The sequence below is a fragment of the Neopsephotus bourkii genome, unplaced genomic scaffold, assembly GCF_033783945.1.
Source record: "Neopsephotus bourkii isolate Nb327-2 ecotype Australia unplaced genomic scaffold, CSIRO-AGI_Nbou_v1 NB_1132, whole genome shotgun sequence".
In the NCBI taxonomy this organism is placed as follows: Eukaryota; Metazoa; Chordata; class Aves; order Psittaciformes; family Psittacidae; genus Neopsephotus; species Neopsephotus bourkii.
The window spans coordinates 4,651,323-4,675,435 of record NW_026901618.1 but is presented as its reverse complement, the minus strand read 5'-3'; the positions used below and the strand labels follow the sequence as shown (position 1 = coordinate 4,675,435).

Below are 24,113 nucleotides of genomic sequence, written 5' to 3'. Positions count from 1 at the left end.
GAAGTTCGACTGGTGGAACCACTGGGAGACTGCTAGGAAGGAACATTGTTAACATTTGCCCCAATCTACTACCTGCCCTTAATCATGGGTTTGACCACTGTTGATGGGACATTGGGCTGGACAGAACCCTTGGGCTACCCTCTATGGATATGCTTTACATTCTTACGCTACATTCATTGCTCACTAGCAAAAAACAGCCCTAAATTTTGTTACACATTTAGCCTTGTCACTCACTTGTGGGGACACATTTTTAGTAAAATATTCATATGGGATGGCATATGTCTCTAATCTGTTGAAAACTGCTGGAGAAATAAAATCAGCCCCTGATTAACTGGTACCATTTGAAAACCCCTCTGCTCTTATTTCACTTCTTTGTTGCACCTCAAAGAAATGCTTAACATTTTCTAGAATCTGCAGAAAAATTCAAGGCTTATAGAAAAGTTATTACTTGAAATATGTGCTCTTAAGCTACTCTGTCTGCTTTTGATCTGATTATGTGGTAGAACCTTATCTAGCAAGTATACACCACATGCAAGATTATTTGTTTAGGATGTAGAATGTATGATCGCTATTATTAAAGATACAATAATCTGTTAGTGATACTTAGGCCTTTCTCTTTTTTTTCAGATTAGGTCTCAGGTTTGCTATTTTCATTTCCATCTAGGCACTGTAAGGAGAAGTGAGCTTTGAAAACATGCAGAATACACCAAAGATTTACTATTTAAGTATTATAGAATTTACCACCTAATCTGCTAATTTCACAGCACACCTGAACATACTTGTATCCCAAGGAATATAAATTTTCCATGGTTATGATATCTGGAAGTCAGGAATGTGGGTTGAAGATGAACAACTTCTCTATCTACTACGGTCTGCTCAGACAGGCCACACATATTTGGCAGAAATCAACAAGCACCCACCTTAGCAAATCTGAACACAACAAAGACTACTTTGACTCCTTTCCCTTTGAAGATTAATCCTCATCAAATATGCCAGAACATTTCCTACAGGTTTGCATAATCTATGTTGGCATTTTCAAAATTAATATCGAGAGGAATAAAGAAATACTGATCCTATCCCAACTACTCAGACATGCAGCACTGAGCGCTGCTCTGGCAAGCCTAAACTCATACCCATCTGCCAGAAAAGCAATCTGGCCACTCGGCAAGTTGAAATCATGCAGGCAGATGGCGCCCAACGACAAACTGTCGAATGCAAGTAACTGGTTTCCAAAGAAATACCTCCTAATGGCAAACACCTACTAATTAGGCTGGATAAGCCATTCCAAAGATATCCTACCTATTCATATCTGTTGGCATGATGAAGACATAAATCATACTTCTGGGCATGTTGCCCCAGTGCCTCCTTTTCTGCTCAGCCAGCCATCTGAAGTATTCTTAGCATAAAGGGTTATTAGCATTATATTTAGTGCACAAATAATTACATACATTTGTTTAAAAAACAAACCAACCAACCAAGAAAAACTGGCCATTAACTTCTGAGTTCCAGAACCAGGAAATTTACTTGAATCAGATAAAACACTGAAAACCAGCAATTCTGCTTACTGATACTTAATCTCCACAAGACATATTTTAAAGTTATGTAATAATAATATGAAGGCAAGGTCTACATTTATTTGTTCGCATATCTCTGTAGAAGATGATCTTCCAGCATCACAAACACAAGTCATTGCACAGATGAATTTTTCCACTAGACAACTGTAAGAAGAGTAACTGAGTCCAACATCTGCCCTACATAGCACAAGTCAGTGCCAAATAAGTCACATTAGCTGAATGTTTATCAGTACTAATATTCACATTATAAAGATTAAGAGCCAGAAATAGAAAATTAATAAGAAATAATTATGCATATTCAAATATTCAGCCTTAACAGGTGTTTTCAAGCATCGAAAGGCAGTACCCCTGGCACAGCTCTGGGGGGAGAAGAAAATGCTGCCCTCTACCTCTGCAGAAAGAAAGACCTCCCAGTCTGTCTTGAAATACATCAGCTCTAAGATGAACTTCAGAGGAGTTCAATTCATTTAACAGAACCAATTAAATATATGCTATTCTTTGAAATAATTGTTGCTGTGAAACAAAGATTGAGAAATAGTGCAGAAATATCTGCATGTGCTGTGTCTTTCATCCAGTGTCTATTTTTATGAAGCATCTACGACAAAAATAGAATATGACAGGATTTGCTGTTGACTAGTTTCGTCCACAAAGTCTTGGCTTTTGTGTCATAGTGACGGTTGGTTGCTCACCCTTTCTGGAAAACTTTGACTTGGATATGGCCCACAAGTTAGTGAAAGGTAGTGTGCTGTCCCAGTTACCTCAACTCCATACCTAGATAAAGGCAATCATGCTGCAAGAAAGAAGAAAGCAAACTTTTTCTTTTCTGTCAACTGGAATATATTAAGGGAACCATAAAAATCACAAAATACAACTTGCAGCTCTAAAGCCTATAAACACATCACTGAATTCACACACATTGGGAAGTCAAACACAAATGAAATACAAAAATCTGCACAAAGACTCTGCCTGCACAAAGCATTTAGCAAAAGGAAAACTAAAGGACTGGAAAATTTTACAGAAGTAACTATCCATGTGACAGCAATTATATCTCTCAGGGGCCTCCTACGTATACTGTGATGAAAAACAAGCACCTACAAGTAGCTCTGTTCAGTGATTAATCCTTTAAAGCTTCAGAAGAGGTAAGTTTAGGTGAACACCACTTCCAGTTCATTTCAAAGCCAAGATCAAAAGGAAACCTTTTGCCTTTGTTTAGAAACATACTGGCAAAAAAGCTAAACTATGATTTATCAGTCTTTTTTAATTCAGGATTTATTTAGCAAATAAATTTGCCACAGAACAACGTTAATTCCTATTCCCTGACAAAGGAAAAGATTATACTGAATGTAGAATGAAAATGGGTCTCTTTACAGTAGATTCAAAAAACGGGTACACAGAATTTCCAGCTTTCATCTAAAATGTTCTATTGAGGACAAAATGACACATTATTTTTAAAGCAACTTTGTCCAATGATTTCTAAAGTGCCCCACAACAAAGGTAAAGGTTTCTTTCCTCCTACATTATATGAGCAGAAGAGGAACTTTAAAGAATTTAACTGGAGGTAGTGAAATTCTGCCATAATAAATTCAACTGAAATTCACAGTACATTCATCTTTCTGTCATGATTCCACTTGGGACAGTCACAGCCTGCTTCCTGCATGCTTCTCCGTGCATGCACAGTTCCAGAAGGACAGAAAGGCACGGCAATAGTGCAGAACTTAACATTCATGGCAGGAAAGAAGTTGCCTTCACCAAGCAGCATTTCTACTACCTGCTCCCTGGAGATAACAGAAAGCAAACTCTTCCTACTTAATCTAAAACAGCTAATATTAATACTACAATAACAATGTCCAAAAGGTCTGGCTTGTACAAGCTAGTAAATTATAAGCTCCTTAAACACTGGCAAAAGAGGAATATTAACAATCACATGAGTTAAGCATTACAACAAAATTGTAAGCTGGCATTACACATACATTCCCAGTATTTAAGATACATAGAAACTTTACTTACATTGTAGAACTTGGTAAAACATTTGGCTGGAAACACCCTCAAAATCTTACTAAGGTATTTAAAGCACTAATAGGTGACAAAGTGATCTCCTTCCTGAAATCCTGTATGTTAAGACTGAACTTGGCAAGGATTTCTCTTTTCAATTAATTTGAAAAAGACTAGAAGTAATCATTCCCACGGTCAATACTAAACAATTTCCATTTGTTTTATAGCAAGCTCAGTACTGCAGGTGAAGACTGAACATCCCAATTCACAGTTGCAAATTTTAGTATTACTTACTTACCATTGTTTATTCTTACTAGACTTCATTTATATTAACTGAAATTTCCATAACGATCAAGTGTTTTTAATTTATGAAGATCCTTGTTACCAAGAAACTGCACTGGTCACAGGTTAGCTCTCTGAAAGCCCTTCCAAACTTTTCTGACTACCTAGCCTGTGTTTTTATGTGATGTGCACATACACCTCTAAATATCCATTCTGTTTGTGAAAGCTGACTACAACTACCTACTAGCCACAAGCTTGCATAAAGAACATAAGCCCTCTGCTACGCAACTGGGCATTTATTTTAGCTCTTTTTAATGTAGGGGTTCTTATGGAGTATATTTTGTGACAACAATTCTGATCCGATACCCATGACTATGCAGTTTCCTTAGTATCTCACTGTATAGCACTTCCTGCAAATTGTCGACTTCCCAAAACCAGATCTCTGCTAGCTACCATTTTATTGACCAGAAATCATGGAAACTTAGAAGGAAGGCAAGATGCCATTCTATGATCAGAATCTTTAAGAGGTCTTGTCTATTCAAAAGGTTTATCTTCAGTATTTTCAAAACTGTCATTTTGTTTATAAGAGAAAAAAAAAATTCAAAAATACAAAATGTGTCCATGGTCAAATTATTATTATTTAGACTCAGAAATGCTGTAAAAAAAAAAAATAAAGGATGTAAAATAAATATTTTCATTCCATTTTTATTCCATTTAAAAATACGCTGTCTCCTCTCTCCAGGACAATAAACAACGAATTCAAGTTCTGTAAACACTTTATTGAAAATATTTATTGTACTCAGCATCAGAATTATAAGTGATGTCAATTTAAAGAAATGCAGTGCCCAAAGACTAGAATTAGCAACCAATTTCTGTGTGTGATGCATGTATCTTATCCAGTATGTTCCTGATGCTTTCTACACAAACCTTCCTGATGTTTCATAGAGGCTTGCTTCCATATCTCCTCAAACCTTTCATCTGAAATGTTCATGCCAATGTTGCATAGAATTCCTGCAATCTACAAAATAATAGAATTTGTGTAATTCTGGTCAGAATTTTCTTTCAACTGTATGAAGTCTGGCTTTTACATAAATCAGCAATCTCTACCTGCCAAAGAATATTTTCCCACTCTTAAATAAAAACTACAGACCACATCCTGCTTCATTAACCAAAGTTTCTATTTAAGGAAATCTGAATCTTATTGGGATGAAAGCTGTGGTGCTTTTTGTGGTGCACAAAATTGTCTTTAGTTAATAAAGTAATGTTAATGCAACTTCAACACTGGAAAAATCAAACACAGAAGACTCAGGGGAAAAAATGCTTTTTAAAAGCTGTAAGTCAAGTCCTTTTTAGTCATTGTATTTTTACTGTTCGCTGTTACCAGCATACATCAGATTATATTACTTCCTGTATTTAACAGTAAGAGTACTATACACAAGATCTTCAGAGAAGTGGGTTGAGCAACTACAGTGAAATGGTTCACATCAACTTTAGGTCTTGCTATAATTTTACACCAAAGCAATTCAGCAGAGGTTGGGTTTTTTCTGTATTTTTTCACTTGGATGCTTCCTGCTGCATGTCCCACACACTGACCTGTTGACTCATTAGAGGAAGTGGCTTCAGAAGAATATTGCCATACCTTGCACTTTTGTTAGTATAAGCAAACGTCTGGCTTCTCCATCTGTATCATTTGTGTGCATGTGTGTTACCTTAGTGCTCTGGAGATTTTATGCATGCTTTGGTAAAGACCTTTAACACAGTCAAATCAACCTTGTTTTCACCTTTCTCTAAAACTGTCTTTTGTATAAACACAGGCCTGATTCACAGTACAGCAAATCTACAGCTTCAGTTTAGCCAATAAATCTATGACAGTTTATGCCAGCTGAAATTACAAGAGGAAAACATGAACTAAATTTTGTTTCCTTAGGCATAGGTGTTGTTTCAGTTAAATCAGTAACATTACTCATGAGGAAAACAAACCAGATTTGATCTAATGTCGTCAACAAGCTAGTGAGATTTAGAAGTCAAACTAAAGTAATATTCCATTACAGGCTATCACTCCAAGGAAATAAAGGACTACGTGCTCTTATAACTTGGATTCACCACATTAAAATAAAGCCCTGCCCTGACTCATCAACAGCCATAAAATAATCACTGACTAAACCAGACTTACAGATGGGGTTAAACTGACCCTTACCTACTATTAACATGATCTTATTGGATATAAATTACACACTACTCAGTTCTCTTCAGTAGACTGGGACAAATTCCAGTAAAAAACAGGCTCTAGAACTATTTTGTACTTCTGTAACACAAAGAGTCACCTCATGAAACTGCTTTATACTGAGAATTTGCATTAATTTCTTAGAAATGAATCCAGCAGTACTAAATGACTCTAGGCTTTCATATAATAATTTCATTACCTACTACGTTTGAAAGTATTAATGCTCCATCTCAAAATAAAGACCATCATTCAAATACTGAAACATGAGTATAGGGTGATTTAACACACTTACAGGTGGTTCTGTACTGAATTCTGCACAGCCCATACAGTCTACATAGGAGTATGACATCTCAGGCAACATTATAACTTCAGAGAAGAGTTTTATCTAGTGCTTGACAGGCATAATGGGCTTCTCGATGAAGCATGAATTCTATTTACTGTTAGCTATATTCTTCATGCACAGATTTCCCACTTCAGAGCTAGACTATAAAATGGTAAATGTTCAGGTATACAACACTCTGACAAGCCATTTTATGGATACATATAGAACATGACACCACACCTTTTACATCTCCAGCCACTAACTAGCAACATGCTTTTCTGTAAAATGCATACTCAATTTCCAAATCCACTTTCAAATGTGACTATTTAATATAATGACTAATAGAGAGAAAGATGTTGTCAAGGCTTCTTTTCTCACTTTAGATTGAAATTTCACATTTTGTTACAACTGTCTCATAAACTGTATTTCAGGTGATGAAGTCCTCCCAATATTTTTTCACAAGAAAATGCATAAAAATGTAGATGCAAAAGAATAAACAACACTGAGAAAGCAGCAAAGTTGTTTCAGCATTTTTTTAGGGTTCACAGCATTTGGACTGTGAAATAACAGCGTGGTAGAAGCACCCAGAGATATCAGATAGAGAAATCGCAGAGTCCCCACATCCTATCTTTCTCTTCAGAAATAGGAGAGGACACAGCGCTGGGGCGTGACTCCCTACATCCTCTACCACTGGTAAAAGCCCTTTGTAGATCTGAGCCTATGACCAAGACTCACCAAAGCACTTAAAACATACAGTTTGCTGAATTTGCCGTAAGCAAAACCTGCATGCTTGAGGAGAGGCACCTTGGGTAAAATTTTCCACTGAATACCCCTCTGTGACAGAAACTAGTTTTACACACCTTAAAAATCTTATGGGCTTTTTTAAGACAGAGAATCATAAAATAACTTAGGTTAGAAGAGATCTTTGGAGATATCCATCCATCCAACCACGTAATCAAAGCAGAGCTAACTTTACCATTTACCATTAAACCATGTTGCTTAAGACCTGGCTCAGAAATTTTAATATATGCAAGGATGGAAATTCCACAACTGCTTTGGCTCTTGTCAGATTGCAGAAATGTAAGTCACAGACTCTTAAGCCTAGACTAATTACCAACCCTCATTCAACACAGCATTTGAGCATATTAGTAGCAACACCCTGATGTACTTCCTTATATTACTTATTGAAGTTGGATTTCAATAAAATTAGTATCTACCACATTTATGAATAATTTTGAATGAGAAGAGCATATATTTATCAGATAGCTGAATGGATGCAAAGAAAGATGGCAATGTTGCATCAGTGAATTTTACAAACTGTTTATTTGATAGCATGACTTTCCACTCCCACATGGCTAGAGATATATTTATCTTGGAACAATCACACAATCATAGAATGGTTTGGGTTGGAAAGGACCTTAAGATCATTTAGTTTTACTCCCCCTGCCATGGGCAGGGACACCTCACACTAAACCATGTCACCCAAGGCTCTGTCCAACCTGGCCTTGAACACCACCAGGGATGGAGCATTTACCACTTCTTTAGGCAACATATTGCAGCTCCTCACCACCCTCACAGTAAAGAACTTCTTCCTTATATCCAATCTAAACTTCCTCTGTTTAATTTTTAACCTGTTACGCCTTGTCCTATCAGTACAGTCCCTGATGAAGAGTCCCTCTCCACCATCTTTCTAGGCCCCATTCTTCAGAGTATTCTGAAAAAAAGCACTGTACCTCTGCCTTTGGTCTTGTTTTGAAAAAAGTCTTTTTCATACGCTCTCTTTTGACGAAAGACAGAAGGGAATAATAATGCATAAGCACTGGTGTCATCACCGTAATTAGTTCTGTCACTGAGGCAGTGAATTCGAGGAAGAGCTGAATGAATACTTGGAACACCACGCACAGGACAACCTATGGAAATCAATCAACAGGCAGCATGGAAAAGCCTGTTATGTAAAGACAGTGCCAGGGAGGAAAAAAACATTTTGTATTAAATAAGAACAAATTTGTCACATGTAGGTTCAATAATGAATCTCATCATTTTCTTCTTCATCTTTTTTTCATATTTTTAGAATTTCTAGCTTCAGGTACATCATGAAGCATGACAGCAGGATATCTTGCAGTAATATTCTAGAACTTACCCAGAACTTCCAGATAAAAACATTTTTAGGTGATTCCAACATGATATTGCTCTTCTAAAGTTACTAGCTTAATCTCTCAAAGACATCTAGATTAACTGTCACATTTTCAATTGATTAACAATGCAAAACATCCAAGTCATGCAACTTCCAAGCCACAATCCTAAACAAACTTAGTTTACATAAATTAAATCACTCCTGTATGTTAGTAGAACCTGTAGCAATATTTTTTCAACTTGTTGCTGACTTTGTCTTAAATAATGCTCAGAAGTGAGAAGTATATTCACTGTACTTACAGGTTGTTGGAAGACCACCTACTACAGCACTGTAATGAGAAGAAGTTGTTTGATAATTTGCGATACATGATCTGTTGGTCTTGTAAGTATTTCTGGTATCTTTTCCAAGCTTTCCAGGTTTTTTTAACACAAGATTTCCTGCTTCAGCTCCTTTATGTCTTCAGGCAGAAAAAGAGCATCCATTTTTTCTGCTATAAGCAAAAGTTATGGTACAGCCAAGATTTACTATCAGCACATTATAGACTAAGAGGTAAAAACCATTGCTTAAATCCTTGAAAAACTATAAAGTAGGTAAGATAATTAATCTGCATTTCTGATAAATATTCTAAGAGAATTTTTACCTTCTCCTGATTTATGCGACATACTCAACATGCAACACAGAACTCCAGGGTCCTGAAAAACTTTCTGTAATCTGAGATTCTGTCAGAGGTAGGCACTCTCTAAATCTTACTCTTCTGAAGAAGCACCTAGTCAACAATAGCAATGTCCTTTCAATAGCTATTATGAGAACAAGATCATCACAATGATTTCCCTGTACTTAGTCGTCTACCTTTTGTAATTATTTTTTCTTCAAACTCTTTAACAGCTGCTTTGTTTTTCCAGTTCAGAAAGTTTGTGAACTCCAAATAATTAACCAGGCCATCTTTATCCAAATCACAACAGTCAAATAATGAATCCAGGAGCTCATCATCTAGATTCAAAATAAGCTGAAAACAGTAGTTTCATAGGTTGTCTTTGTCTATCATTCCGTCACAATTCTATTATAAATAAAACAGTTGTTACAACAGCCATTATAAAATGGCTCCATCAAAAGGAACACATACACATTCGTGTTTACATATATATACATAAATACAGCACCAGACACATTATTTCAAAAGAGCAAATCTGCTGAATAAAAAATAAATCCTTAGTAATTTAGAAATTAAGTGTCAAAAAATAATTTTCAACTTAATACAATGATTTGAGAGTAAAAGAGTGTGACAGAGTATTATGACAAGGTAACAATCTGATTATGAATGTTGAGGCAAAGCAAAGATTTCTTTTCAAAGTAAGGTATCAATCATTCTGCATACATTCCAATTTATGTTGTATATGAAATGTCAGTTACAAGCTTTCTTCCAGAGAGAAAAAAATATCTGAAATTCTGCTGCTTGGAGACTCAGTCAAAAAGTACAGCTTGGAAGAAAATATTAATATAATCCCTTCAACTGTTTTTCTTTTAAGAAGAAATACCAAATTCTGAAGAGCAACAAATGCTAAGATTATTCCTGCTCACATGTCCCTTGCTTGCTGCTAACTTCGATATACCTGCAAGGCTGGAAATACTGTTGGGTTTAATTCCATAGCATATCATAGTAGACTGAATATAGGATAACTATTAAGCTACCTTGTCTTTATAGTCTTCATCTATACTTGCCTTGCCATGCTTGTGTTTCTTCATGTCTGTATCTCCATAGCACAGATCGCTGTGCCACACATTCTTTTACATTTATGCTTCTTCAAAGCACTAATCTTATCATAATGCCTGAATGCTTCTGGTAGTATGTCAAAATTCTCATAGTTAGCTTTCTTCAGACTCTGCTGAACTTTAGTCAAAAGACTTCTCCCTTTGTCTCTGCCATGGAGGATCTCACATGGAACCCCATGGTGAACTTCTGCAACTCCTATAAAAATGAATACTTCCTCGATTAGTTGTGCATATACAGAAAACGGACATTTTTCAAAAGGAAAATTTCAGTTTCAGGATGCTGATTTTAAGCACTGCTAAACATCTGATACATTTCATTAAAAGATCAAACAGTCCATATGATGATTTCTCTACTCATATGCATTAGATATCAAAGCTTTTGAAATATCTTAATATAGCTTCACAAATCCATCCACTGATTCACAGTATCACAGTATCACAGGATGTTAGAGATTGGAAGGGACCTCAAAAGATCATCTAGTCCAATCCCCCTGCCAGAGCAGGAACACCTAGATAAGGTTACACAGGAACGTGTCCAGGCGGGTTTTGAATGTCTCCAAAGAAGGAGATTCCACAACCTCCCTGGGCAGCCTGTTCCAGTGTTCCGTCACCCTCACTGAGAAGAAGTTTCTTCTCAGGTTTAAGTGGAACCTCTTGTGCTCCAATTTGTACCCATTACCCCTTGTCCTTTCATTGTTTGCCACTGAGAAGAGCCTGGCTCCATCCTCGTGACACTCCCCCTTTATATATTTATATACACTAATAAGGTCACCCCTTAATCTCCTCTTCTCCAAACTATAGAGACCCAGCTCCCTCAGTCTTTCCTCATAAGGGAGATGCTCCACTCCCTTAATCATCTTAGTTGCCCTGCGCTGGACTCTCTCCAGCAGGTCCCTGTCCTTCCTAAACTGAGGGGCCCAGAACTGGACACCACAATATTCCAGATGCGGTCTCACCAGGGCAGAGTAGAGGGGAAGGAGGACCTCTCCCGACCTACTAACCACTCCCCTTTCAATACACCCCAGGATTCCATTGGCCTTCTTGGCCACAAGGGCACAGTGTCGGCTCATGGTCATCCTGTCGTCCACTAGGACCCCCAGGTCCCTCTCCCCTACACTGCTCTTGAACAGGTCGTTCCCTCCCTAGCCTATACTGGAACCTGGGGTTGTTCCTGCCCAGATGCAGGACTCTACACTTTCCCTTGTTATATTTCATCAAGTTATTCCCCGCCCAGCTCTCCAGCCTGTCCAGGTCCCTCTGGATGGCAGCACAGCCTTCTGGCGTGTCGGCCACCCCTCCCAGCTTAGTGTCATCAGCAAACTTGCTGATAGTACACTCAATTCCCTCATCTAAATAGTTGATGAATATATTAAATAATACTGGTCCCAGTACCGACCCTTGAGGCACTCCACTAGATACAGGCCTCCAACTAGACTCTGCCCCATAGACTACAACTCTCTGGCTTCTCTCCTTCAGCCAGTTCACAGTCCACCTCACTACTCGATCATCCAGACCACACTTCCTCAATTTAGCCGCAAGGATGCTGTGGGAGACCGTGTCAAACGCTTTGCTGAAGTCGAGGTAGACCACATCCACCGCTCTGCCATCATCCATCCACCGTGTTATTTCCTCATAAAAGGCTACAAGATTGGTCAAGCATGACTTCCCCTTGGTGAAGCCATGTTGACTGCCCCTCATAACCCTCTTATCCTTGATATGCCTTAAGATGGCACCAAGGACAAGGTGTTCCATCACTTTCCCAGGAATGGAGGTGAGGCTAACCGGTCTATAGTTACCCGGGTCCTCCTTCTTGCCCTTTTTGAAGACAGGAGTGACATTTGCTTTCCTCCAGTCCTCAGGCACCTCTCCCGTTTCCCAAGACTTGGTAAAGATGATGGAGAGCGGTCTAGCAATGACCTCCGCCAGTTCCCTCAGCACCCGTGGGTGCATCCCATCTGGACCCATGGATTTATGGATATCCAGATTGCTCAACTGGTCTTTAACCCATTCCTCATCGACTAAGGCAGACCGCTCCGTTGACCTATCTTCATCCGGGGTCTCAGCGGTACAGGGCTCTTCAGGACTGCCTCCGGCAGAGTAGACAGAGACAAAGAAGTCATTCAGTAACTCTGCCATCTGTATCTTCTGTCACCAGGGCACCCGTCCCGTTCATCAGCGGGCCTACATTGCCTCTGGTGTTAGTTTTACCTGCCATGTATTTGAAAAAGCTCTTTCTGCTGTCCTTGACCCCTCTCGCCAGCTTTAATTCCAAGGAGGCCTTAGCCATCCTAGCAGCTTTCCTACATCCTCTAGCAGCAGCCTTATATTCTTCCCAAGTGGCCAGCCCTTCCTTCCATGAGCTGTAAACTCTCCTCTTCCACTTGAGCATACCGAGCAATTCCCTATTTAGCCACGCAGGTCTCCTGACCCTCTTCCTTGACTTCCTACGTGTCGGGATGCTCCGATCTTGAGCTCGGAAAAAGCAGTCCTTGAACGTCAACCAACTATCTTGGGCCCCTTTCCCTTCAAGCAGCCTAGCCCACTGGATTTCCCCTAGCAATCGCTTGAAGAGGCCAAAGTTTGCCCTTCTAAAGTCTAGGGTTGCGATTCTACTTGCTATTCTACTGACCCTACCACACAAGATCCTGAATTCTACCATCTCGTGGTCGCTGCAACCAAGGCAGCCCTCAACCTTCACTCCTTCAACCAGACCCTCCTTGTTAGTGAGGATGAGATCCAGCAGCACACCTCTCCTGGTTGGCTCATCCACCATTTGCATGAGGAAGTTATCATCCATACACTGGAGGAACCTCCTGGACTTCGGCTGGGTTGCCGAGTAGTCCTTCCAGCAAACATCAGGGAAGTTAAAATCCCCCACGACGACCACGGCCTGTGACTGTGAGGCCGCTGTCAGCTGCCTGTAGAAGGCCTCGTCAACTTCCTCACCCTGATCCGGTGGCCTGTAACAGACCCCCACAACAGTATCGCCCCTGCCAGCCTGCCCCTTAATTCTCACCCACAGACTCTCGACTCGCTCATCATCTGTCCCCGGACAGAACTCAACGCATTGTAGCTGCTCTCGCACATAAAGAGCAACCCCACCACCCCGCCTGGCTGGCCTGTCTTTTCTGAAAAGGACATAGCACTCCATGACTATATTCCAGTCATGTGAGCTGTCCCACCACGTCTCTGTAGTTGCCACCAGATCATAATCTCCCGACTTAACACAGGTTTCCAGCTCCTCCTGCTTATATCCCATGCTGTGCGCATTGGCGTACAGACATTTCAGGGAGCGAGCCAAGCACACCGATTTCACCCTAGGATTACAGGAGGCCTCCCAGTCTTCATCAATTCCGGAGCGCTGTCCCACTGAGGCAAGCCCAGCTACAACCCCATCCCCCTTCAAATCTAGTTTAAAGCTCTCCAAATGAGCCCCGCTAATTCGTTGCCCCAGCATCCTTTTACCTCTGTGCGATAAACCTTTCCCACATGCCAATGTCCAGGCCGGGTGCCCTATAAAACCAGCCGTTATCAAAGAATCCAAAGCCCTGCCTGGAGCACCAGCCTCGAAGCCAATCGTTTATGGACTGCATTTTCCCATTCAGTCCCACATCATCAACAGAAGATGGAAGGAGCGAAGAGAAGATCACCTGAGCCCCAGAGTCTTTCACCATCCGCCCCAAGGCCCTGTAGTCTTTCTTCATCTCCCTCAGACTGCGGGAAGCAACTTCCCCTTCACCCGTCTGGAAGACCAGCAGCGGGTAGTAGTCTGTCGGGCGCACCAGGTTGGGGAGCACCCTGGTGATATTGATTCCAAAAGCTTCTGACAGCAGTAAGAGTTACTCAATGTCCAAATAGTTGAGATCAAAAGAACATGTATAATTGATCCATCACTTCCAGTCTGTTGTAATGGTTCTTACAAGAAACAATGTGAACGTCAATGTAATATTTCAGATAACTATATACCATTTATTTCTATACAATCTACTATTTTTGTGTTACTCTTCCCATTTTCTACATATTCTAAGTTTATTATTATTTTTAAACACTTTGGCACTCTGAGCTACAGTCCTCATCCAAGTCCCCGAGCACAAAGATCACTTTCTGGAGTAGAAGTTCATTTAGAGTACAATAAATGTCAGCAGCTCATCTAACCTCCTTCTAACAGAAATGTACATGCATTATTTTCCATTTGTTAATAATGAATTTTTTTGTTCAGTTCTTCTGCTGTTCCTTATAGGACAAGCATACCTGCACACTTAAAATATTTAACTTTACTACACTACACAGTAAAGCGTGTATGAATGCTTAATGCAGAATTTGAACAAGCCTTCTCTGGTCTTGACTTATTAAATAACTTTGAGCCACTTACCTTTTTTGCTGCCTATCTATTCACTGTGTTCTCTAGTTATGAAACGTAATGTTAAAACACTGTCAACCCCAATATTATTTGAGTTGACTAACTTGCAAAGTTTTGTCACAATTATAAGTTTTTTTATTTTAATTTCCACTTTCTGTCTTTCTGCTACCTTCAAAAACATGTTCTTATTTACTGCTAGTTATTTTTTTCTCTTTTTATAGAAGTGCAGGAAAAATCATTGAGAAGAAAGACACATCACTGTTTTAAATAACCATTTTCACTTTGCCACTTAGATGTCAATGTGAGTTTTCTGCTGTTTCTCTAATTTTTTTCCCCACTAGCAACTTCACCTCAAATTTTACCTCCAAAAATTTACTATTACTGTTAAATTTCTGTATCTTGCCTCCAAGATTTTAGGAAAATTTTATATTATACAACCAACAGTAATTAATTTGGCACAGTTTCAACATGATAATATTTTATTCTGCCCCTGAACTTACCATATTTATATGGACAGAGTGACACTCCAAATGTATGGTCTGGGGGAACATTCTTAGTTTCTGCTATACTGTCAACAAGCACATTTCTTTGTTAATTTTCAAATAGTTTAATAGCTAAAATAAACTCTGTGCTATTATTAAAAAAAATAATTGGATCATCTGTTATGTAATAAGGGATGATACACATAGTTCACCTGAAATTTGCTTATGAGTACTTTGCTTTGAAGTTGCTATTCCAGAAAAGCATCACTTTATAAACCTGTTTGGAACATTTGCTGTTTGCAATACAACAGAACCAAATGTAAACATTTACCTTTTGAACATTATACTCATTAAAAGGAAAAACATTCTATGCTTTTTTTTTTTTTTCCTAAGATGACAGAAATGAGTGAGAAAAGTCTTGTAACATACTAGTAAAATTACAGGAATATTTAGGACAAACCAGATCTCCAATTTGAAATAATGTCTCCAAATAAACTACTTTTGGCTAAAGTGGAATCACATCTCCACTTTTTCCACATGCAATTTCATGTCTACCAAAACCAGAAAACTAGCCAATATCCATCTGGAAAACTTGGCCCAGTTTTATTTACCAGAAAATTAAGATGCTGTTGGCGACATTAAAGATCTGCTTGTCTATTAATTGGAAGAAGATGCAATATTCATTTTATCTCTATGTTTAATAATTAAAACTGTCACATGAATCAGAAATCTTCATCAAAATTGAAAACAGAATCAGTGCTTTGTTCTAAAATAAAAGACAAACACACACAAAAAAAAAAAACAAAACCACACAGAGATAGAAGCACTGTGTGCTCTACTCATCTTCATGTTACACATAGGATGTGGATGGTGAAAAATTCACTAAATAAAATTATGTTAGCTTGTACCTGTCTTGTAATATTAGTGCTGGGTTTAAGCCTGCACTGCAAGACATATTCCCTGACTGACTGACCATACAGCCTCATGTTGCTCTTACTCCAGGTCTACTTCACGTTACGCTGGACTGGCTGACATTTGTGTTCACTCCTTACCAGGTACCATGGGCATGTCCTCCAGAGTCACTTAAGCCTGTGATCTTGAGCTTAAAATTAAATTTTGCTACAAAGTCAGTAATGTTGTTTGTGAGTCTTCAGGTATGATTTTGCAGAAATCTAGAGCATCTGCAAAGACAGTTTTTGCATACGTTTAGGAACTCCAGATTTGTGGCACAGCTGGGTCCTGATCACACAGTGCCATAGGACTACTGTAGCCTTTCATAAGCACTGTTCTATAAAACTAAAAAGCTGTTCTTGATTACCTGAGGTTTTATGAGGCATTGCAATGATATGACTGAGATTGAGACATGATGTTAGATATCAACACAAGTTAGTTACATGTCCTTTTCCAAGGAAGTAATAAAGTAAGAATATAGGTGATGTAACAAAGATGACCAAAAGTAGTGTAAGAGTAAGGAAGACGGTCAAATCCTCAAGTAGGTGAAACATTTCAGTTCTTTCAAACCTTTCTAACTACAAAAGACAGGAGAAATAAAGTGTGCTTGTAATTTGTTACATGTAAATTTGATCAATTCAGATACAGACCATTTCAACAGTAATACTCCACCACATAGACACAATACAGCCCTCATGAGTAACTTGACAACTTATCAGCCTAATAAGGGCAAGCAGGAAGTCCCTTCTTGCAACTGAGTGGTGCAGTGGAAGTACTGATAGCACAGTTATCATTTTTAACCAAGACAGAAAGAGATACTTGTGACTTGGTAAACATGAGTGAATTTTCTTCTCAGTTTTGCTTACACATGGACTTTTTGAAGCTGAGGTTGAAATTTTTTATTGGAAATCATGACTTTGTTTTGATATTATTTTTTTCTGCTGTCTTCCTACAAATTATAACACTAACTCTCACAAGTATTTGTTTAACAATACTCAACAATTTTTCAATAATACTAAAAATATTATATGTTAGAAGGAAACAGCAACACCTTTGCAAGACAATCACTAATCTAGTAACTGAAAAACCTTCTAATTTAAAATCAAAAGTGTCCTTATGTAATGCTAAAGACATAAAGTGTAACACTATGGTAGAACTGTTTTGGACAAACTATTCTGAAAACTATTCCTTGCAATTTCTATTCTGTTCAGTATAGTTATGGACAGGATTCTGAGATGTAAGATTATCATCACATATGAAGACTCGCTCCTCTTGAGAACTCACACCACAATTTAACTAGTTAACTCACTGCAACCTACAATTCTGGAGCAGAGTGCCAATTTAAGGATTTGGATACATACCGCCTATCCTTAAAGTAAGGGAGTTTTATTCCATAAACAAAAGACTTGCTGAAGTTTGGACAGTCATACTTCTTATTTACTGCTTCTCCTGTGGAAAAAGAAAGCATTTCAACCTGTACTTCTGGGCAGAAAAATGTACTAAGTCTCTTCGTTCTTAAGAACAATAAAGAACAGGAGCAATAAAGAACAGAAACAATAAGGAAACACAAGCAAATAACTAATTAACAATTCTGTTCAATGAAAAATAAGTAATCTGCATTCCTTGTGTTTATTAAGTAGTTATGAATAATCTCACTGCTACAAGTGAAGATAAAAACCAAAATAAAAAGCAAAAACTGCTTCAGTGGTAAAATAGTTGGATGTACTTTTATGTCTGAATGAAGGCAAGCTCAACAGAATTAATGAAAAAATACCAGGTAGTCTAAGTAGTAAGGGTCATGAAAACAAATCATTCTGATAATGTCCATAGCTGAGCAGAGACATGTACTGTTTAATTTGTGATTTGTTAAAAAAAAAAAAAAATGCTAAAAGGAAACAAAGTGGTTTTCAGGTGCTTCTCTTTCACATATATTCTTGCTATGTTGACTTCAATGGAAAATTTGCTATTGATTTCACTGCAAAGAAGACACTACCTACTTGTTCACAAACAAGAAACAAGAGTAACCAGCCCTGAGCAGACTACTTCACACAGGTACAGCCCCCAGAGGCTGAAGCAGTGGACAGACAGCCCACCTGAAGGGCAGAAAAAGAAGCCATGGGACAGACTCACAGGAAGTTGCTATAGGCTGAGGAATCTGCATTCCAGAGAGCCAGCCAGCAACCTGAAATTCCTTGTAACCAGAGCTTGATGCTGAGCTCCCCATCGAGAAGTCCAGCCACCCTGAAATTCTGTTCAGGTCTTGACAAGAGAGGAACCCAAGGTGAAAGTACTGGAATGGGCTGTGGCTTTAAATCTGACATTGCTCTCAGTGGCATAAACAATGCCAAACTCAGAAAGCAACCAGGGCATCTATGAGTTTCTAGTTTCCTGGAAATACTTTGTTTTTCAAATAGCACACAAAAGAAATCAGGCTTCCAACTCCTTCATTAAGTTCCTATACTGTCTAATGCACTCACTACAAACTGATCTACATTTATAGAAACAGGTCATGCTCTCTCAGTTGCAAGTATTTTCTTCACATCATTACTTTTAAAAGGAATTAATATTATATTAATACAGTAATAAGTAGCAATAGTTTACCTCTCAAAAATAGCAGTATGTGTTGAACACACAAAGAGGAAAAATTACCTTTATTTATGTTAGAACTTTTTTTATCAGCTTTTGAACTTACCCACATAATCATTGTGCGACACAATGTACAGATCATGTCCTTCTCTAGCTTCTTTATCTACTTCCTCAAAAGTTTTTGGTGGATTTATAAGCTCTCCACCTGACACATCTGGAAAGTAAGGAATAAATATATGGCTGGGGAAGGTAAGGGAGATGGGTGTTTTGTCTGTTTTGTTCTTAATTTTAAACATTATATTGTTATAGAATATGCTAATACTGTGGAAGAATGATACTTCTTACCACATTTCTAGTCAACCTGTAGGAATCTTATATCATAATGACATGAGACTAGGGAAAAAAATAAAAATCACAGAAACTGAGATGAACGTAATTGTTGCAAGAAAGCTACATGATCAACATTTGCTCCCACCTATAGAAGAAAGATTCGCAAGTCAAGGTAGTATCTTTTATTAGACCTATTAGAATAGTTGGGAAGGTAAGTTGTCAGCTGGCTAAACGGTTCCCCAGGGAAATCTCCAAACACAGATCTGGAACACAGCCAAAAGCTCTACTAGTTACCAAAGGTTCTCAGTTGCTTTTTTCTTTGTTACAACTAAAAAGCACTAATACATTTTTATTCCTATCAATAACTGCTATATAACAAAAAAAAAAAAAAAAAAAGGTTTTTCTATTAAGCTGGAATTGTTGGAAGCATAGAATACATGCTATATATTAAATTGCAGATTATCTTGTATTTAGAAGAAAATTGTTTTAACACTGAATTTTCCTACCTTGGATGGTATTTGTTCCAAATGTAGTACTATGTATATCCAAGTCCTTAGGTAACATAGCATCATGTATTTGCCCAAGGGTGCTCTATGATTACTTAAGTAGATTACTTCTAATTTGTCTTGTATTTTACGTTGAAAACTAGTTTTAGGAAGTGGATTTATCAATGACGCTGCCAAAAGACATAATGAACAACATAAGAAGCAGGAAAACCAGCAAAATTCAATCATTCACATATGAACATGGCTACCCCCTCATATACACACAAATAAAAATTTGATCATAAGTGTTCTAATGAAATCTTACATGATTATACTGACATAATTTTACCTACTGAGTTGTAAAACAAAAATACATTTTGAAAGAAGGCCAATAATAATCACCAATATTCCAACTCTTCCTCCAGTTAATATTTAATTAATAATGCAAAGTGAAACAGTCTTTAACAGACAGTACAAGCTAAACAAATGAATTTATCGTAAAGCTTCTGAGAAGGGACACCAAATACTAGATTTTTCTTCATCTTGGCTATGCCTAGTAAATGTCCTACTCAACATCCTCTGGAATCAGGACTTACGTGTTTGAACCTGAAGACTTCTTTTTGAGACTTGAACTCCTCTTTGTCTAAACTTCTTCATTTGTAAAATTGAAAACAATTCATTCACAAGCCCAGCTGATGAAACGTATCATAACTGTGTGTTTTACTAACACAACTGTTATTTTCAGATATTTTAACAATAATTATGTGATTAAAATAACCAATGATATCTTCAGTTGATTACAGATTACAAAAATAATTTCTGAAGAATACACACAAAATGGTCTGACATGTACAAAACATCACTTTTAATTAACAAAATCAGTTTCAACCCAAACATAAGAAAGAATACATAGTAATTACATTGAACCATAATCATATTCTCAGCAGTTCTCTTGCCAAGAGCTCAACAGGTTTTACCTCTGCAATCAGTAAAGAAGAAAGCAGCAAAATTTGTGGGTAGAAGACTGTTCATTAACTTCAATGCTGAAATTACATGAATAATTCAGTAGTCATTGCGAAGTTGCCACTGGTAGAAGTCACTGAACTTGAAGTGTTTTCCTATTTCAGTTGTGCTAATTAAACCCTATTAGTTGACCTCAGAATTCAGATAATCCACAATAGCAATGAAACACTGCAGTGTAAATCACTCAGCTATGTACCAATATCCCTGACTATGAAGAAATCAGTTGCTCTTATTAAGGGCATTCCTAAGCTGTCCGTTCCTAAACAACAGTAAAAAAGTCACATTCTTACACTGTGTGAAGGAAGTGACTCTACACCAACTTTCAAGTGAGATGCAATGTCAGGATCATCTGCTTTGCCATAGAATACTCTTTCAGCACCAGGAACTGGATTTGTATTTTGAAACTTTTGCAGAGTAGGTGGAGTAATGGGCTATATATAAAGCAAAGCAAAGCAAAAACAATTTTACACCAGATATTCACAGTATATTAAAGAGAATGTACTGCAGCTATTTCAGTGTGATTCTGCCAAGGTAAGAAGAAAATATGAGGATGTTTTAGGGCTGTAACACACGCATATGTTCCTACAGATGCTGATCTTCTGATCATATGGTCAACATAGTCCAGCCGAAATTTTATCCAACCAGCAATAGAAATAATGAGAGTTGCTAAGTTTCAACTATCAGGTTCCATCTCTAAAAAGGATAACCTCTTCTTCATGTGTACTTCATGAAACTTCATTTACATTGCATTTAATAACTTCAGAAACTTTTAACCTGATTTCACCATCAATGAAGCAATTTCAAAAATTATTTTAACCACACATTCAAAGGGAGAGCTGTTATTCAAGGGATCCGTTTGTGTCTCAATGTCCTCTAACTCTTCAGAGGTATATGGGAAGAACAATTCTGAGCGGCATCTTTCTAAAGAAGGACCTTCATCAGAAGTAATAACAATTCCTAGTAATAATCATTAGAATAGTGTTAGTAAAGAAAAACTGTGTGAACCAGTTCTACTTAGTCCCATCTAAGAAAGCATGATGAATTTTGTAAAACATGCAGAGTGAAAAAGAACTGGCAGAAGTGTTCGACATCCTGCCAGCTATTTTCTAGGGTCCCATGTGACAAAAACTACCATTGGAAAAAAAATAGAAGTTTCTAAGGAGAACGGATATAGAAAAAAAATACAGTTTCACACAATCTCTAATGGGAAATAGTTACTAAAGTTCCACAAGAAGCATCTGAAAAACCAACTCACCCTGGGTAAAATCTCAGTCAGGCACCCCACAGCCATATCGCCAGTGAAAAGCAACTTTCCAGTCTAAACAACACAATCAAAAAATGAGGCATAACTAGGCAAAGGGGGATCTTACACCTTGCACAAGATGCTAACCAACTATCCCCGTTTTGACAAAAAGGGGAGGAAAAGGAGCTACATGCATTGGGGAGGTAAGAGGAGAAGGAGATCGCAGGGAGAGGAGCCTGCCTGCCCCACATCCTCCAGCTTCTTCCCTCAGAAGAAGACCCGGCAAGACCCCGGGCCCAGAAAGGCGCAGAGAGCAGATAGCCGGCTCCGCGGCAACGGCGGGCCCCCTTCGGAGAAAGCACTCACGACCGACAGCTCGGGAAACAAGTCGGTGAACCCCTCGTAGACTGGCCGAAGCTGCCCCTCCATGGCGACAAGAGGCCGTGAAGGTCATCTGGCCCGCTCGCTTAGCAACGGCCGCGAGCGGCGCCACCGCGCCCCCTGCAGGCAGCGGAGGCGGGACTGCGCCTGTGGGGCGGGCGGCCCCTCCCGGCCTTGCCGCCATCTCTATGGCAGCCCCTAGAGAAAGCATGTAGAGAAATTGTACTCAGGCTATTTTGTAACCCTCATGATATAAGAAAGTAATTAGGATGCAGCTGCAGAGATAGTATTTTTCTTAGGGCAATTAATTAAAGTCCTTGACAATCTACCAGCTTTCAGACATGTGGCTTGGTTTTGATTTGGGTTGAACGAAAGAAAGGTCTTACAAGGTCAGAAGTCTGACCAAACTAAATCTTTATTAATTACTCTAACAAAAAATGCATCCCCTTTCACAAATGTTGTCACATGCATGAAGATATTAATAAAGTATTTCACAGAGACCGCTGCTCTAAAGAAAACTGAGACTCCCATCATCATGACAGCACAGAGGTGGGTGACAGAAGCCTGTTAGCACTACCCGCATATCAGGACAAGTCAATGCTCTTAACATTTGTGTTCAGTGCCTCAGCACATCATGCACCTAAAGCACTGTGTTTGTCTTTTAGAAGCAGATGTGCATTATTTCGGAAAAACAGCACAGGTAAGACTAAACAAGTTTCACCCTGTTTAAAAGCCCCTAAACTCTTACAAAGACTTTCAGGTGACATCTAGTAACCTTGCCCCTTCTACCCAGCAAAACATCTGAATTTAATCACATCCTGCTGCATTCTCTATATCCCTATGATGGCAAAACCAATTTTAGATAAACATACAGAATTTAACTGTAATTAATTAACTGCTGCCATTTTATTCTCAATCTAACATTTGTTTGATAAGGATTTAAAATGAAGGAAATGAAGTTAAAACTGAATTCTCAGGACCCTTTCCTACAAATGGAAAATGAGAGGCTGGGGCAGCAACTCCTCTCTGATAACTAGGCCACCAGGCACTAAGGGTACCTGACTACCTGTTCTGGCTGTCAGGGGCACTAACAGCACACATCAGTAGTACTATCAGCTAGCTTCTAGTATGCGTGAACATAGCTTCATGCTCTTCAAGTAACAGCTGTTATCATCAGCTATTATTTAGCTGTGGCCATGCCGGTGCCCTTCTTCAAAAGTTAGTGTGCTTTTCTGCTGTAGACATGGCCGTACTGTCCCGCTAATAGAGAACATCCACGACCAGTTGGGAAGTAAAGATGTTCCTGTGCATTCTTAACATGTTCAGTTCATTTCATATTTCAACCATATTTATTCTTAAAGTTTAGACTGCTCCTGCCAAATAAAGCAGTTGGCATTTAATAAAATAAAATGATGGGTTATGTCTTCCCTTGTGAACCATTCCTCTTTCAGGTGCAATATCTAGTAAAGTCTAAATTGAGATTTGAACAGAAATCAGGGATGAATTTGATCTTGTTGAGAGGAGTAACTGGGTAAGGATAAAGCTGTTGAAACAAGAGGGAACTATTTATACAGAGGAAAAGCAAAGTATAGTACTGTGAAAATTACATGGCAATAGCAGGGCACAGGAAACTAGGGCCTGAATTTTTACTCTTGCTTGTTGTACTTCCAGCTATCTACCTGTGTATTACTTTTTTTTTTTTTTTTTTTTTTTTGTACAATCTGTTCCTTATTTTATTTTTACTTTTCTTTTTTCCCCAGTAGGTGGCCACAGTTGCTGACTGAATGAAATCTACTCGGCCCCTATGGAGTGGGTTGTGTCAAAGGCAGAAAAATAGGACCTGACCACGTAAAAGAATGCCTATTGCAGAAACAAGTAAAGCAGAAGTTCTCAGTCCTCTCTGGTCTGTCACTCTGTGTTTTTTTCGGCAGAAATGTGGATCCCTATAAATCAGATTGAAACCTAGTAACAACA

At 38.5% G+C, this 24,113-nt stretch overlaps 1 protein-coding gene across 1 annotated transcript; it reads right to left on the bottom strand.

Moving 5' to 3' along the window:
- Nucleotides 1-4,612: 4,612 nt before the first annotated feature.
- EFHB (EF-hand domain family member B) lies at nt 4,613-23,523 on the bottom strand. Its single transcript, XM_061362729.1, is given in 19 exon segments — nt 4,613-4,776; nt 4,778-4,866; nt 8,128-8,154; nt 8,156-8,304; nt 8,828-8,890; nt 8,893-9,018; nt 9,378-9,585; nt 10,337-10,482; nt 12,713-12,727; nt 15,159-15,244; nt 16,958-16,992; nt 16,994-17,036; nt 17,411-17,540; nt 18,784-18,891; nt 19,514-19,582; nt 19,585-19,683; nt 20,808-20,946; nt 21,771-21,833; nt 22,125-23,523. Coding segments are annotated over 19 exon segments (1,728 nt in total). The 5' UTR covers nt 22,188-23,523; the 3' UTR covers nt 4,613-4,706.
- Nucleotides 23,524-24,113: the final 590 nt, after the last annotated feature.